The sequence below is a fragment of the Bos indicus x Bos taurus genome, chromosome 13 (assembly GCF_003369695.1).
Source record: "Bos indicus x Bos taurus breed Angus x Brahman F1 hybrid chromosome 13, Bos_hybrid_MaternalHap_v2.0, whole genome shotgun sequence".
Classification (NCBI taxonomy): domain Eukaryota; kingdom Metazoa; phylum Chordata; class Mammalia; order Artiodactyla; family Bovidae; genus Bos; species Bos indicus x Bos taurus.
In genome coordinates, this window is record NC_040088.1 from 39456602 (window position 1) to 39470279 (window position 13678).

The 13678-nt window shown below is 43.7% G+C and overlaps 1 protein-coding gene across 1 annotated transcript; it reads right to left on the reverse strand.

Annotated features, from left to right (window-relative positions):
- Positions 1-11513: 11513 nt before the first annotated feature.
- Positions 11514-12330, reverse strand: LOC113903400 (malignant T-cell-amplified sequence 1-like). The gene has a single exon (XM_027559479.1). The coding sequence runs from the start codon at positions 12201-12203 to the stop codon at positions 11658-11660; it is 546 nt and encodes a 181-aa protein (XP_027415280.1). The 5' UTR covers positions 12204-12330; the 3' UTR covers positions 11514-11657.
- Between the last annotated feature and the right edge of the window lie 1348 nt (positions 12331-13678).

Genomic DNA, 13678 nt, shown 5'->3' on the forward strand with positions numbered 1-13678 from the left:
TTAAAGCTAAATTTCTGCACTAATTTTATCTTACCTGAATTACAACATCCATTTCTGGGGGGCCACACTATACAACATATGGACTCTTAGTTCCCCAACCAGGCTTTGAACCTACGCCCTCTGCAATGGAAGTGCAGAGTCTTAACCACTGGACTACCAGGGAAGTCCCTATAATAAAGTATTTTTTAAGATGTTTACCTAAGATGTTATGGAAAATTAGATGAATTTTGGGGCCAACCCAATAAGTTCACTGTAAAAACCCTGTTTTATGCAGTATTGCTGTCCTAACATGCACAGCATTTTGTTTTTGCTAGTAGATGACAATCGATAAAGCTCTTATTTGATTCCCTGAGGCCTTAGTGATAAAATGGCAAAATGAGATGTATAGACATGATGTTCTCTTAAGATTTCAGAAGATACAGTTTTAGGTGAAGGGAAGAATAAAAGAGAATCTAATAGAGGAAATGCAGAGCCTTCATTAAATTCTGAAGAAAGGCGATAATGTAATTAAGCCAATAGGGAAGAGAAAACTCAAGATAAGGGAATAATTCAAACCTAAGCTAGACTCCAAAATGTCCACAAAGAGTATGAGAGAGAGTGAGAAAACCAGGTTGGCTGGACTAGAGAGGTGGGATGATCAGCTTTTGAAGACAAAAATTGAGAGCCTGTGACTTTTTTTCCCTCAGTAAGAGGAAACTGACAGAAGTTCTTGCATGTCCCTGGGGGTGAGGAAACAAGTGAAAAGGCAGGTCAGATCACGTGGGGAAATACTGTCATGTCTTCTACAGATGAGTGCCCAGATTCTGGAGTCAGATGTTTCAAACCCACCCCAGCTCCATCATTCATGGGCTCTGTGATTTGGGTAATTAGCCTGGCCTCTCTGTGCCTCAAGTTGTCAGCACCAAAAAGGAGGTTATAATCCTATCTCAGTTGGCCTCATAAATTATGGATATGTTAAAGGTTATATGGAGAGAGGGGGAGGTTGCAGAGGAAGGGCTGTGAAGGTTTGGGAAAAAGGGAACTGGAACCAAGCAGGACTCCATGGACCTTCCCAGAACAGGCCTTCCCCGCATCCTCTGCTTCAGCTCCTCTCTGAAAAGTACCTAATGAATAGATAACGGTATCTGATGCACATTTCCTGAGTTGTTTTACAGATATGAAAACCCTCCACCAAATGAAAAATGTTAACTGCTTGCTGACAAAGGTCTGTCTAGTCAAAGCTATGGTTTTTGCCATAGTCATGTACAGATGTGAGAGTTGGACCATAAAGAAAGCTGGGCACTGAAGAACTGATGCTTTCAAATCGTGGTGCTGGAGAAGACTCTTGAGAGTCCCTTGGACTGCAAGGAGATCAAACTAGTCAATCCTAAAGGAAATCAACCCTGAATTTTCAATGGAAGGACTGATGCTGAAGCTGAAGCTCCAATACTTTGGCCACCTAATGTGAAGAGCCAACTCATTGGAAAAGACCCTGAAGCTGGGAAAAACTGAGGGCAGGAGGAGAAGGGGGCAACAGAGGATGAGATGGTTGGATGGCATCACCGACTCAATGGACATGAGTTTGAGCAAACTCTGAGAGAAGGTGATGGACAGGGAAACCTGCAGTCCATGGGGTCGCAAAGAGTTGGACACAACTGAGTGACTGAACAACTGCTTGACGACCATGAGCACACTGCCCCAAGCCTCCTGGAGCCTAAGGACTGACAATGTTAACCCTGGTGACACCACCCTGCTATCTCACTATCAGTCAATCAGAGAACTGTGCACAGAGCTGATCTCAAACCCTTAGATACCCTCTCCCTCACTGGGCTTTTGAAAGTGCTTTGAGGAAACCCTTCAGGGAGCTCAGGCCTTTTTAGGGCAGAAGCCACTCATCTCCCTGCAAGGCCCTGCAGTAACCCCTTTTCTGTTCCAGACTGTGATGTTTCCATGTATTTGGCCTCACTGTGCCTTGGGGACACGGATTTGTGCGAATAGCACCAGGAAAAGATAGATGGAATAAAAACTGTTAGCAGCTATGGAAAGTCAGTCCCCACCTGATCCTGTGGGGAAGTACCCACAGCTCAGGGAATTTCTCTCCATCCATCTACAAATAGCTAGTCTGAAATAGTGAGAAGGCAATGGCACCCTACTCCAGTACTGTTGCCCGGAAAATCCCATGGATGGAGGAGCCTGGTAGGCTGCAGTCCATGGGGTCGCTAAGAGACAGACACGACTGAGAGACTTCACTTTCACTTTCCACTTTCATGCATTGGAGAAGGAAATGGCAACCCGCTCCAGTGTTCTTGCCTGGAGAATCCCATGGACAGAGAAGCCTGGTAGGCTGCAGTCCATGGGGTCGCACAGAGTCGGACATGACTGAAGCAACTTAGCAGCAGCAGCAGTCTAAAATAGCATCCTTTACTTGTGAGTAAGAATACATTAACTGAATTGTTACCAAAGCGATAAATCAAAGCCTCTTTGGTGCATCACCAGAATGATGGCATCAACTTGGTTAAGGGCTCATTTTCAAACCACATTCCTGAAGTGGTGCTTGACCTGTAATTAAGAGTGATACTGAAAACCTTCCTGCAGCTTCTCAAAAGTGTCCTATGTGGAATGAGAATATCTCCTGACATATCAATAAACAAGAAATGTCACAGCCAACAGGGATTTCTGGCCTTCAAATATGAATGAAGGCTCACCAAAGTGAGATTCAGCAGATGCCTCCAGTCCCTACAGTGACTGCTGAGGAGCTGGGGGAATGCACGAATCAGCCATCTGCCACACCTGCCACTCCTTAAGGTGAACAAGGAAACAGAATTTGGCCCCAGATAGTCAAGGTGCAATGAAAGGAATGGATTCAGTGAGTCCAGAGGCTGGCATCTTCCCATACCTAGAACACTAAGTTCCTTAACTTGATATCTGATCTTTAATGTTCAGACTGACTGCTCCCTTTGTTGCAAACTTATATACAGCCTGACTCCCCCTCCTGCCTCCTTGGAGCAGTTTTCTCAGAGCTACTGAGATGCTGTTTCCCCGTCTTGGGGTCCTAAACATTTCCACCAAATAAAAAAACTCTCTACTTTGAGGTTGTGACTAATATTTTGTTGATACCTAGTACAACTTGGAAGGGTCATCGGAAAGAAAAAAAAAAAAAAAGACCGCATAATTGATAAACACAGCAAACAGATCACAGTTCTCTTTGGCCTGAGAACCTGCAACAGTTTTAAGACTCTATCCCACTTAGCATAATGCTCTTGACGGTCACTCACGCTGTTATTCTTTTTCATCATCATAGATTTTTTACTGGGATGTACAGATAAATACAAATTTAAAAGGATCGACTGTCATTTGACCTCAAAAGAATAGAGACGTAATTACCAATAGTCGGTGTGTCTGTGGAGGATCTGCTTACTTCATTGTTCTGAAAGCCTTGGTCATCGTCAGGGCAAGTCTTCAACACACCAGAAATGCAGGGCTTACTTTAAAAAGCATTATTTTGCCCAAGGAAAGGCTTTTAATGTCACATCTAGTTTCCACATTTGTTTGGGTGAGCTTCTGACACGACCATGACTTGTTTGCCTCCCTTCTTACATTATTTGGACTGAAGGAGAAAGTCTTTCAATAGAGATAACCCCAAAACATGGGATTGAAATTATGATGCTTTGCAGAGTCACGAAGACTTTTCCTGCTTAGAAAATGTTTCCTCTGTAACACAGATGTGCTTTTCAAAGCCTTGGAATTTCCTCCTTTGAAAATATGTTGAGTCAACTGAATTTTTAAAGAAAATAATTATACCCTGAATTTGGCTCTGCTGAAAAAGCACACAAGAACTGCAATCATGCTTTTTATATGTGTTTTAAAGTTTTCCTGGAGTTTATCATGTGAGGATGAACTGAAGAACTGTGGTCCTGGGATTAATGCAGACTCGATCTTCAAAAGAATGAGAAAGTGCACAGAGGTGAAAAAATGTGCCAACATGCTTATTATCATTAACCTTTAGGATCTGAAATGTAATATTCAAAATCTGTATTGATCATTATTTGAAATATGTTTGTTGTTAAAAAATTTTTCTAGTCAAATGAATATTGAGAATGGGTAAGTGTATGACGATGGTAAGAAGGTTCCTTTATGTGTTTCAAGTTTGGGGGGATTACAACTACAGACAGTGTTAACGTATCTTTCCACAGCTGGCTGCACCACTTGTGTTCCCAGCAGCAATGGATGAGTTTTGTTTGCTAAGTATTTCTGTCAACATTTACACAGCCAGCCTTTTCTGTTATTGTTGTTCAAATGTAGTGGACCTCACTGTGGTTTAATTTGAATTTCTCTAATGATTAAAAAGCAGCAAGAGAGTTCCAGAAAAACATCTATTTCTGCTTTATTGACTACGCCAAAGCCTCTGACTGTGTGGATCACAATAAACTGTGGAGAATTCTGAAAGAGATGGGAATACCAGACCACCTGACCTGCCTCTTGAGAAACCTGTATGCAGGTCAGGAGGCAACAGTTAGAACTGGATATGGAACAACAGACTGGTTCCAAATAGGAAAAGGAGTACGTCAAGGCTGTCACCCTGCTTATTTAACTTATATGCAGAATACATCATGAGAAACGCTGGGCTTGTTAGAAGCACAAGCTGGAATCAAGATTGTTGGGAGAAATATCAATAACCTCAGATATGCAGATGACACCACCCTAATGGCAGAAAGTGAAGAGGAACTCAAAAGCCTCTTGATGAAAGTGAAAGTGGAGAGTGAAAAAGTTGGCTTAAAGCTCAACATTCAGAAAACGAAGATCATGGCATCTGGTCCCATCACTTCATGGCAAATAGATGGGGAAACAGTGGAAACAGTGGCAGACTTTATTTTTGGGGGGCTCCAAAATCACTGAAGATGGTGACTGCAACCATCAAATTAAAAGACACTTATTCCTTGGAAGGAAAGTTATGACCAACCTAGATAGCATATTGAAAAGCAGAGACAATACTTTGCCAACAAAGGTCCATCTAGTCAAGGCTATGGTTTTTCCTGTGGTCATGTGTGGATGTGAGAGTTGGATTGTGAAGAAAGCTGAGAGCTGAAGAATTGATGCTTTTGAACTGTGGTGTTGGAGAAGACTCTTGAGAGTCCCTTGGACTGCAAGGAGATCCAACCAATCCATTCTAAAGGAGATCAGCCCCGGGTGTTCTTTGGAAGGAATGATGCTGCAGCTGAAACTCCAGTACTTTGGCCGCCTCATGCGAAGAGTTGACTCATTGGAAAAGACCCTGATGCTGGGAGGGATTGGGGGCAGAAGGAGAAGGGGACGACAGAGGATGAGATGGCTGGATGGCATCACCGACTCAATGGACGTGAGTTTGAGTGAACTCCGGGAGTTGGTAATGGACAGGGAGGCCTGGCGTGCTGCAATTCATGGGGTCGCAAAGAGTTGGACAGGACTGAGTGACTGAATTGAACTGAACTGAATGATTAAAGATGGTGAGCATCCTTTCACGTGCTTATTTGCTATTCATATATCTAATTTGGTGAAGTGTCTGTTCAAACCTTTTTGCCTGGTTTTTTATTGCTTCTGTGTTTTCATCATTGAATTCTGAATGCTCACAGCTTATTAAATATATGCATTGATAAAAAAACACGTAAGTAGAATATAGTTTGCCTTTTCCTTGTCTTAACAGTGTCTTTACAAACTCAGTTTTTAATTTTGGTTAATTCTATTTCTTCATTTAGGTGAAGGATTTTTGGTTTTATATCTAGGAAATCTTTGCTAAACTTGAGGTCACCAGGGCTTCCCTGGTGGCTCAGACAGTAAAGAAACTGCCTGCGATTTCCTGGCAGTTTTCTGCAAAGAAACTCCTGCAACCCAGGAGACCTGGGTTCAATCCCTGAGTCAGGAAGATCCCTTGACCAAGGGAATGGCTACCCACTCCAGTATTCTTGACTGGAATATTCCATGGACAGAGGAGCCTGGCAGGATTATAGCCCATGCAAAGGGTTGGACACGACTGAGAAACTTTCACAAGGTCACAAAGCTTTTCTCCTATGTTTATTTCCAGAAATTTGATACACTTTAACATTTAGGTCTACAATGCATTTTGAGTTAACTTTTGTATACATTGCAAAGTAAGGACCAAAGTTCAATATTTTTGCATATGGATGTCCCTAGTAGTATTTGTTGAGAAGACTATTCTTCCTCAATGGAATTACCCCTGAAACTTTGTAGAAAATCAACTAACAATATTTAGCGGGTGCATTTCTGGAGGCTTCTCAGATCCCTCGATTCATGAGCCTATCCTTTTGCTAAGACCGCACCATCTACAGCAGATTCATAGGAATCCTTAACATCTGGACATGTGAGCTCTCCAACTTTGTTCTCCTTTTTCATAATGGTTTGGGCTAACAGTCCTGTCCTTTTGAATTGCCGTTAAAATTTTAGAAATAGTTCGCCAATTCTTATGAAAAACCCATGTGATTTTAACTCAAATTGTATTAAATCTCTTTATTAACTTGGGGAAAATTGAGTTATCACCATATTCAGCCTTACTGTTCCTGAACAGATCAAACCACTGTGTTTATGAAAGCGCTGTTTCAGTGTTTCATTCGTGTTTTGTGGCCTGGGCATACAGATCAAGCACATACTGTTAGACTGATACTTAAGGATCTCGAATTATTTTGTTCTAGTGAAAACGGCTTATTTTTAAACTTCAACAATTGTTCGTTGCTAGCCTGTAGACATGAAATTGATTTTAAAATACTAATTTGCTAACCTTACGAATCTGTTCTAGTAGCTTATTTTCTTCATTCCTTTGGATTTTCTACTCAATTGTCTGTGAATAGATATATATATACACAGGATATAAGCCTTTTATTTCTTTGTCTTCCTTTATTTCATATCTAAGATGACTGATACAGATTTCTGTCCTGTTCCTGATTTTAGGAAAAGAGCATTCAGTCTTTCACCAATAAATACATTTGAGCTACAGGTATTTTATAGATCCACTTCATCAGGTTAAGGAAGACCTCTTTTAGTGAATGAATTAATAGTGAACTATGTCAATTTGTTTTTCCTGCATCTGTGGAAAGACCTTGTTTTCTTCTTTAATCTATTATTATGATACATTACATTGATTTTAAATATTTAACCAGCCTTCCATTTCCTGAATAAACGCCACGTTTTGCAGTTTTTACATATTTCTGGGCAGTTTGCTCATTTGTAAACAGTATTTGCATTTATATACAGAAGGATGTTGTCAAGGCTATGGTTTTTCCAGTGGTCATGTGAGTTGGACTATAAAGAAAGCTGAGAGCTGAAGAATTGATGCTTTTGAACTGTGGTGTTGGAGAAGACTCTTGGACTTCTTGGAGTCCCTTAGACTGCAAGGAGATCCAACCAGTCCATCCTAAAGGAGATCAGTCCTGGGTGTTCATTGGAAATACTGATGTTGAAGCTGAAACTCCAATCCTTTGGCCACCTGATGCGAAGAGCTGACTCATTGGAAAAGACCCTGATGCTGGGAAAGATTGAGGGCAGGAGGAGAAAGGGATGACAGAGGATGAGATGGTTGGATGGCATCACCGACTTGATGGTCATGGGTTTGCGTGGACTCTGGGAGATGGTGACGGACAGGGAGGCCTGGTGTGCTGCGGTTCATGGGGTCCCAAAGAGTCAGACACGACTGAGCGACTGAACTGAAGTGAACTAAGAGAAGGATGTTGGTCCATAGTTTCACGGGGAGGTTTGGTGTCTTTGGATTTTTCGGTACTGCTGGCCTCATAAAATGAGTTGGAAGTTGTCTCCCAAACCTCATTATTGTAGAAGAAATTATGTAAATTTTTTATTATTTCTTCCTGAAATGTTTGGTAGAACTCACTACTGAAACTTCCTCGATCTGGAAGAATTTTTTTTTTTGCCACACTGTAGGGCATGTGGGATCTTCACTCCCCACCAGGGATGGAACCAGTGCCCTCTGCAGAGGAAGCCTAGAGTCTTAATGACTGGACCACCAGTGAAGATCCTGTTTGAAAAACTTAACCGCAAACAATTATGTACTTTAATAGATACAACGCTATTATCCATTTCTTCTCAAGTGACTGGCAGTTCCTTTAATGTCCTAGGGAAATTTCCTCTGCAAATATTTTAAGAATAGCTCAAATCCTTTTCACCAGTGGCAAATCATTTTTTGCCTTTAGTATCTGCCGCACTGCAATATTACTTTTTCTAGTCTCAGCCCCCTGGAACTATTTTCACCTTTATCATCTACCCAAAATGTAATATTGTTCATGTCTCACTCTTTCTTGCTGCTGCTGCTGCTAAGTCACTTCAGTCGTGTCCCACTCCGTGCGACCCCATAGATGGCAGCCCACTAGGCTCCGCCGTCCCTGGGATTCTCCAGGCAAGAACACTGGAGTGGGTTGCCATTTCCTTCTCCAGTGCATGAAAATGAAAAGTGAAAGTGAAGTCGCTCAGTCATGTCCAACTCTTAGCGATCACACGGACTGCAGCCTACCAGGCTCCTCCATCCATGGGATTTTCCAGGCAAGAGTACTGGAATGGGGTGCCATCGCCTTCTCTGCACTCTTTCTTAGCAGTCTTTTAAAGGCTCATTCAAATTGCTGAGTATATAAATTCTTCGCAGCACATTAAAAATGGATCTCTACCAAAAGCCTCCAGCAGCATCTCCACTCACATTTTCCTAAGGTGAAAATCATGGCCTACAGAAGCCAGACTGCTTGTGCTTCTGTGACTCAACTGCATTGCCCACACTATAGCTTTTACTGTAACTTTCTACCATACTTACTATCAAGACAGTCGTAAGCATTTTCTCTATTCCTAATCACACATATCCTCTCATTCAGGAACCTTCTTTCTCTAGGGAGAGACACTTTTCCCTCATTCACTCATGCTGTTTCATCATAGGTAATTCAGGTATTTACCATATTAGTTTAGATGGTGGCGATGGTTTAGTCTCTTAAGTCATGCCTGACTCTTCAGACCTGTGGACTGTTAGCCTGCCAGGCTCCTCTGTCCATGGGATTCTCAGGCAAGAATACTGAGGTGGGTTGCCATTTCCTTCTCCAGGGAATCTTCCTAACCCAGGGATTGAACCTGTGTCTCCTACATTGCAGGCAGATTCTTTACCTCTGAGCCACCAGGGAAGGTTAAATACATATACAAACATAGGAAAGTTGAAATTATCTAAGTTTGCCTCCCTAACAAGGCCAAGCTTCTAGAAAACAGTTAAAGTAATATTATATTTCTATTTCAGTCCCTTACTCCTAGCCCAGTGTCTGAACCTAAAGTAATACCCAGTAATGTTTGTTGAACTATTCTGGGTTACAGAGCACTGTGGTGGGTAGATTCTGGTGTTAAGATGTGACTATAATTTGTATATCATTATCCAGCATTCCTATCATTGAACGAGGCCCTGCCAGTAGCAGAAAGAAAGTAGAGAGTAACCTCTTCTAATCACTCACAATACCCTTTAGGCTCACAGATCACCTTAAACACATGATCAATGTAGACAGTAATTTCCCAAGCACAGTTATCTATACACACACACACACACACACACACACCAATTTTTTCTGAAATTTCATGAAGTTCATAGAATTCTTGACCTCCATCTGATTTCCAATGTGTATACAGGCTTTCCATCCTGAGTTGTTCAAAAAGGATATCAATAGCATCCAATAGGATCAGATGAGCCGGGGGGAACAGAAGAAAAAGAATTAAAGAGACCTGAAAGAAGGCAGCTTAGACCAGATCCAGAAAGTCCGTGTTCAGCGTTTGGTGGAGATCGTCAGAGTACGTTAAAAAAAACTGTGAGGCTGCTGGCTTGACTGTCTCCATATGTGTTCATCGGAGGTGTGAGTGCTCCAGAGGATCATGATGAGACCCTCCACAGTGATCCACCAGTGACCAGAGTTAATGTTGCTGACAGGGGTGGAGCATTAATAGGGGCAAAAGCCCTATTCTTTTGAGGAGAAAAACAGTGTTTTGAAGAGGAGTGTTTAAGAGCTGTTCTGTGACAAGCCTGTGGTGAAAGGAGACAACCCGAATGTGCAGATCTCTGAGGACAGAGGCCATCCTCCACCCCTGCTTCTGGGGCCACTCCTTCCTGCTCTCCTATTCCACTGACTACATCCCCACCAAGCATTCCTCTTTTAGTCAATCTCTCCCCTCAGCATACAAATATACTCAGCCCACTAACAAACATGCCACAAGAAAGAAAAAAGAAAAAAACACAATTAAGATAACAACAGCAAATAAGCTCCAAAACAGAGTATCTTGACTACAACCTTCTTTCACCCACCTTTAAATTCCCCAAATTCTCTAAGAAATAACATTAAGTGTGGATTCCGACATCTTAACCTACTCTTCCCCCTTTCACCCCTAAATCTACTGCAATTTATCTAGCATTCATGTGCATTTCACTGAAACTGCTCATATTAAGGACACCAATGAATTTTTCAGCTGACCTATTTTATCCCCACTTAAAATATTTTTCAGTTGGGGGTCTATGATGCCTCCTTATAAAAACTGAGCTCTTTATAAATTTAAATTTCAGAAAACTTAAGTAAAAATGAAGCAATCTACAAGAAAATTTTTTTCATTTCACAGAATTTAGTCACATCCCTTAAGAAGTCTCAACATAAGAAGTCTGAATAGTTGATTAATCATCAGTTCATATATCAATAAGGGCACTATTATTTTCTATTTTCAACATAACCACCTTCAGACTATTATCAAGGGGGGTGTGTGTGTGTGTGTGTGTGTTTAGCCAAGAACAAAATCATTCGCCATACAAGGTAGGGAGAGTTTCTCCCCAAGCATGTTTTTTTCAGTAGCCCTTCCTAACGCAGGTCACACACCCTGCTATAAATGACTCAAAACCAGGAGGAAGGACCCTCTTTTTCCTAAACATAAGATCCCGCTTAGCCGTAGGCCCCATGCCAACCCACAAATGAGTCCATCTCATAGGGAAATAGACCACCCACCATGATAAGCCTGGACTAATGACCATTTTCCAGACTCCTGTAGACAAGGGATGGACCCACATTTCCACCACCAAGAAAGAAAAAGCGGGAATAATGTTTGTTGGGTGGACAACCAACAAAGTCTGAAGTTTTCTTTGTACCGGATTTTGTTTCTAGTATTCACCCCTTAAAGCAGTCGTATGAATAGAGTTGCTTCGGGCCTCTCTCTACTCAGTTTTTTTGGCCTCAGAGAATGTTCTTAGCTTCCCCGACCAGGAATGGAATCTGAGGCCCCTGCAATGGAAGCGGCAGTCTTAATCCCTGGACCATCAGGGAAGCCCCTCGCCATTTTCTCCCCCTACTTTTTCAGTCACTAGGGTCTATTAGGGGCACGCTCTTGACTTTGAAATCTACATTTCTGAGGGAGATAATGAGCCTGTTCCAACGAATACCTCCTTAGACCAACAAGACAGGAAATCTAAACTGACCTCCGCCGTGGACACAAACACACTCACAGGCACACAGACAAATGACACACACACACAGACAGAGAGGTTCGTTCCAAAACTTTTACTTGGCCTTTCTCCTTTTCTAGTGTCCTCTGAATGTCTTAAGCACTGAGGAGCGGCCTCCCTGGCGTCACTCGGACACAGGCTGGGCACGAGGTCCGCGGGGCACCAGGCGCGCGTCCTCCCAGGCTCACTTGTACGTCTTCATGTGCCACAGCCCGTCATTGAGGTAATGGATGTTCTCGATGCCGATTCCTTTGTTGACTTTCTCGATCTCGTCCGCGGACATCTTCATGACGCCCACGCACAGAGCGTGCTGCTTTCCCTCCGCCATGATCGCCACCACCGTGTCCACTGCGGCGGGGAAGAGGCGGGCCCCCGGCGAGGTCAGGCCTGGGCACATGATGTTGGCTCCGCTGAGCACGAACTTGATGGCTCCCTTGTCCACCTGCTGGCGGGGCAGGATGAACGGATACTTGTGCAGCAACCTCAGCGTTGGGTAGAAAGGCCCTTCCCTTTGCCTGAAGAACAGCAGCTCCCCGTTCACCGTGAGGATTTCTATGTGCTCGTGGCATCGCACTATTTTGACCGGATCCTTCTTTGGCATGATTTGGTTCAGCCACGGTTCGATGCCGGGAAACTGCTCCATCAACTGGTTCTTAATGCCCTTAATAACGGAAGTTTTCAACTGGATACAGTTCGACACGTTTTCTTTTTCATCAAATTTCTTGAACATGATGCAGGGGTGAAGAGGGCGACCACAGAAAACCGTGGCCGGGAAGCGGGGAGAAAACAGAACTACCAAGAGTCCGGCGGGGGCGGCTGCCGGAGGGGACGCTCGGCGCGGCTGTCGTTAACCGGAAGACGCGCGCGCTTTACGACCTTCCGGCACACGACTTTCCGGCACGTCTACTTCCACCGCCCGATACGGCGTCGCGCTCGGCGGCTTTCTGGGGGTTGTGGGTTCTTCTCCGGAGCCGGGCGGGTGAAAGAGCGGGACTTGAGGGAGCGGAGGAAGAGCGGTTCTTCTTGCTGTTAGAAGAGAATGGGGGGTGGGGGTGGGGGCGGGGGCGGGGGCTGTGTTGCATTTCTGAAACTATTTCCGTCCAGTTAACCCGGCCGGAAACCGGAGGAACCCGGAGCGGTAAGCCCTCACCGTCCTCCTGGTCGCGGCGAGGAGTCGCGCCCTGGCGGTTACTCCTCTTCACGGTCTCTCACGCTCGCCGATGTCGTCAAGCGCAGGCCCGGATACTCGTATACAGTTGCTGTTCGTTCTCTCCACCTGCACTCGGAGAGAAGGGGTTCTGTGCCCAGGAGGAATGCGAATGTTATAGTTTGGATTTCGGTCCTTTTTCAGTTCACTTCAGTTCAGTCGCTCGTCGTGTCCAACTCTTTGCGACCCCATGGACTGCAGCACGCCAGGCCTCCCTGCCCATCACCAACTCCCGGAGTTTACTTAAAACTCAAGTGCATTGAGTCGTTGATGCCATCCAACCATCTCATTCTCTGTCCTCCCCTTCTCCTCCTGCCTTCAATCTTTCCCAGCATCAGGGTCTTTTCAAATGAGTCAGTTCTTCACTTCAAGTGGCTCAGAGTATTGGAGTTTTAGCTTCAGCATCAGACCTTCCAATGAACATTCAGGACTGATTTCCTTTAGGATGGACTGGGTGGATCTCCTTGCAGTCCAAGGGACTCACAAAAGTCTTTTCCAACATCACAGTTAAAAAGCATCACTTTTTCCCCGCTTAGCTTTCTTTATAGTCCAACTCTCACATCCATACATGACTACGGGAAAAACCATAGCTTTGACTAGATGGACCTTTGTTGGCAAAATAATGCCTCTGCTTTTTAACATGCTGTCTAGGTTGGTCATAACTTTCCTTCCAAGGAGTAAGCATCTTTTAATTTCATGGCTGCAGTCAGCATCTGCAGTGATATTGGAGCCCCAAAAATAAAGTCTGCCACTGTTTCCACATCTATCTGGCATTGAGTGATGGGAGAGGATGCCATGATCTTAGTTTCCTGAATGTTGAGGTTTAAGCCACCCTTTTCACTCTCCTCTTTCACGTTCATCAAGAGACTCTTTAGTTCTCTTTCTACCATAAGGGTGGTGTCATCTACATATCTGAGATTATTGATATTTCTCCTGGCAGTCTTGATTGCAGCATGTGCTTCATCCAGCCCAGTGTTTCTCATGATGTACTCTGTATA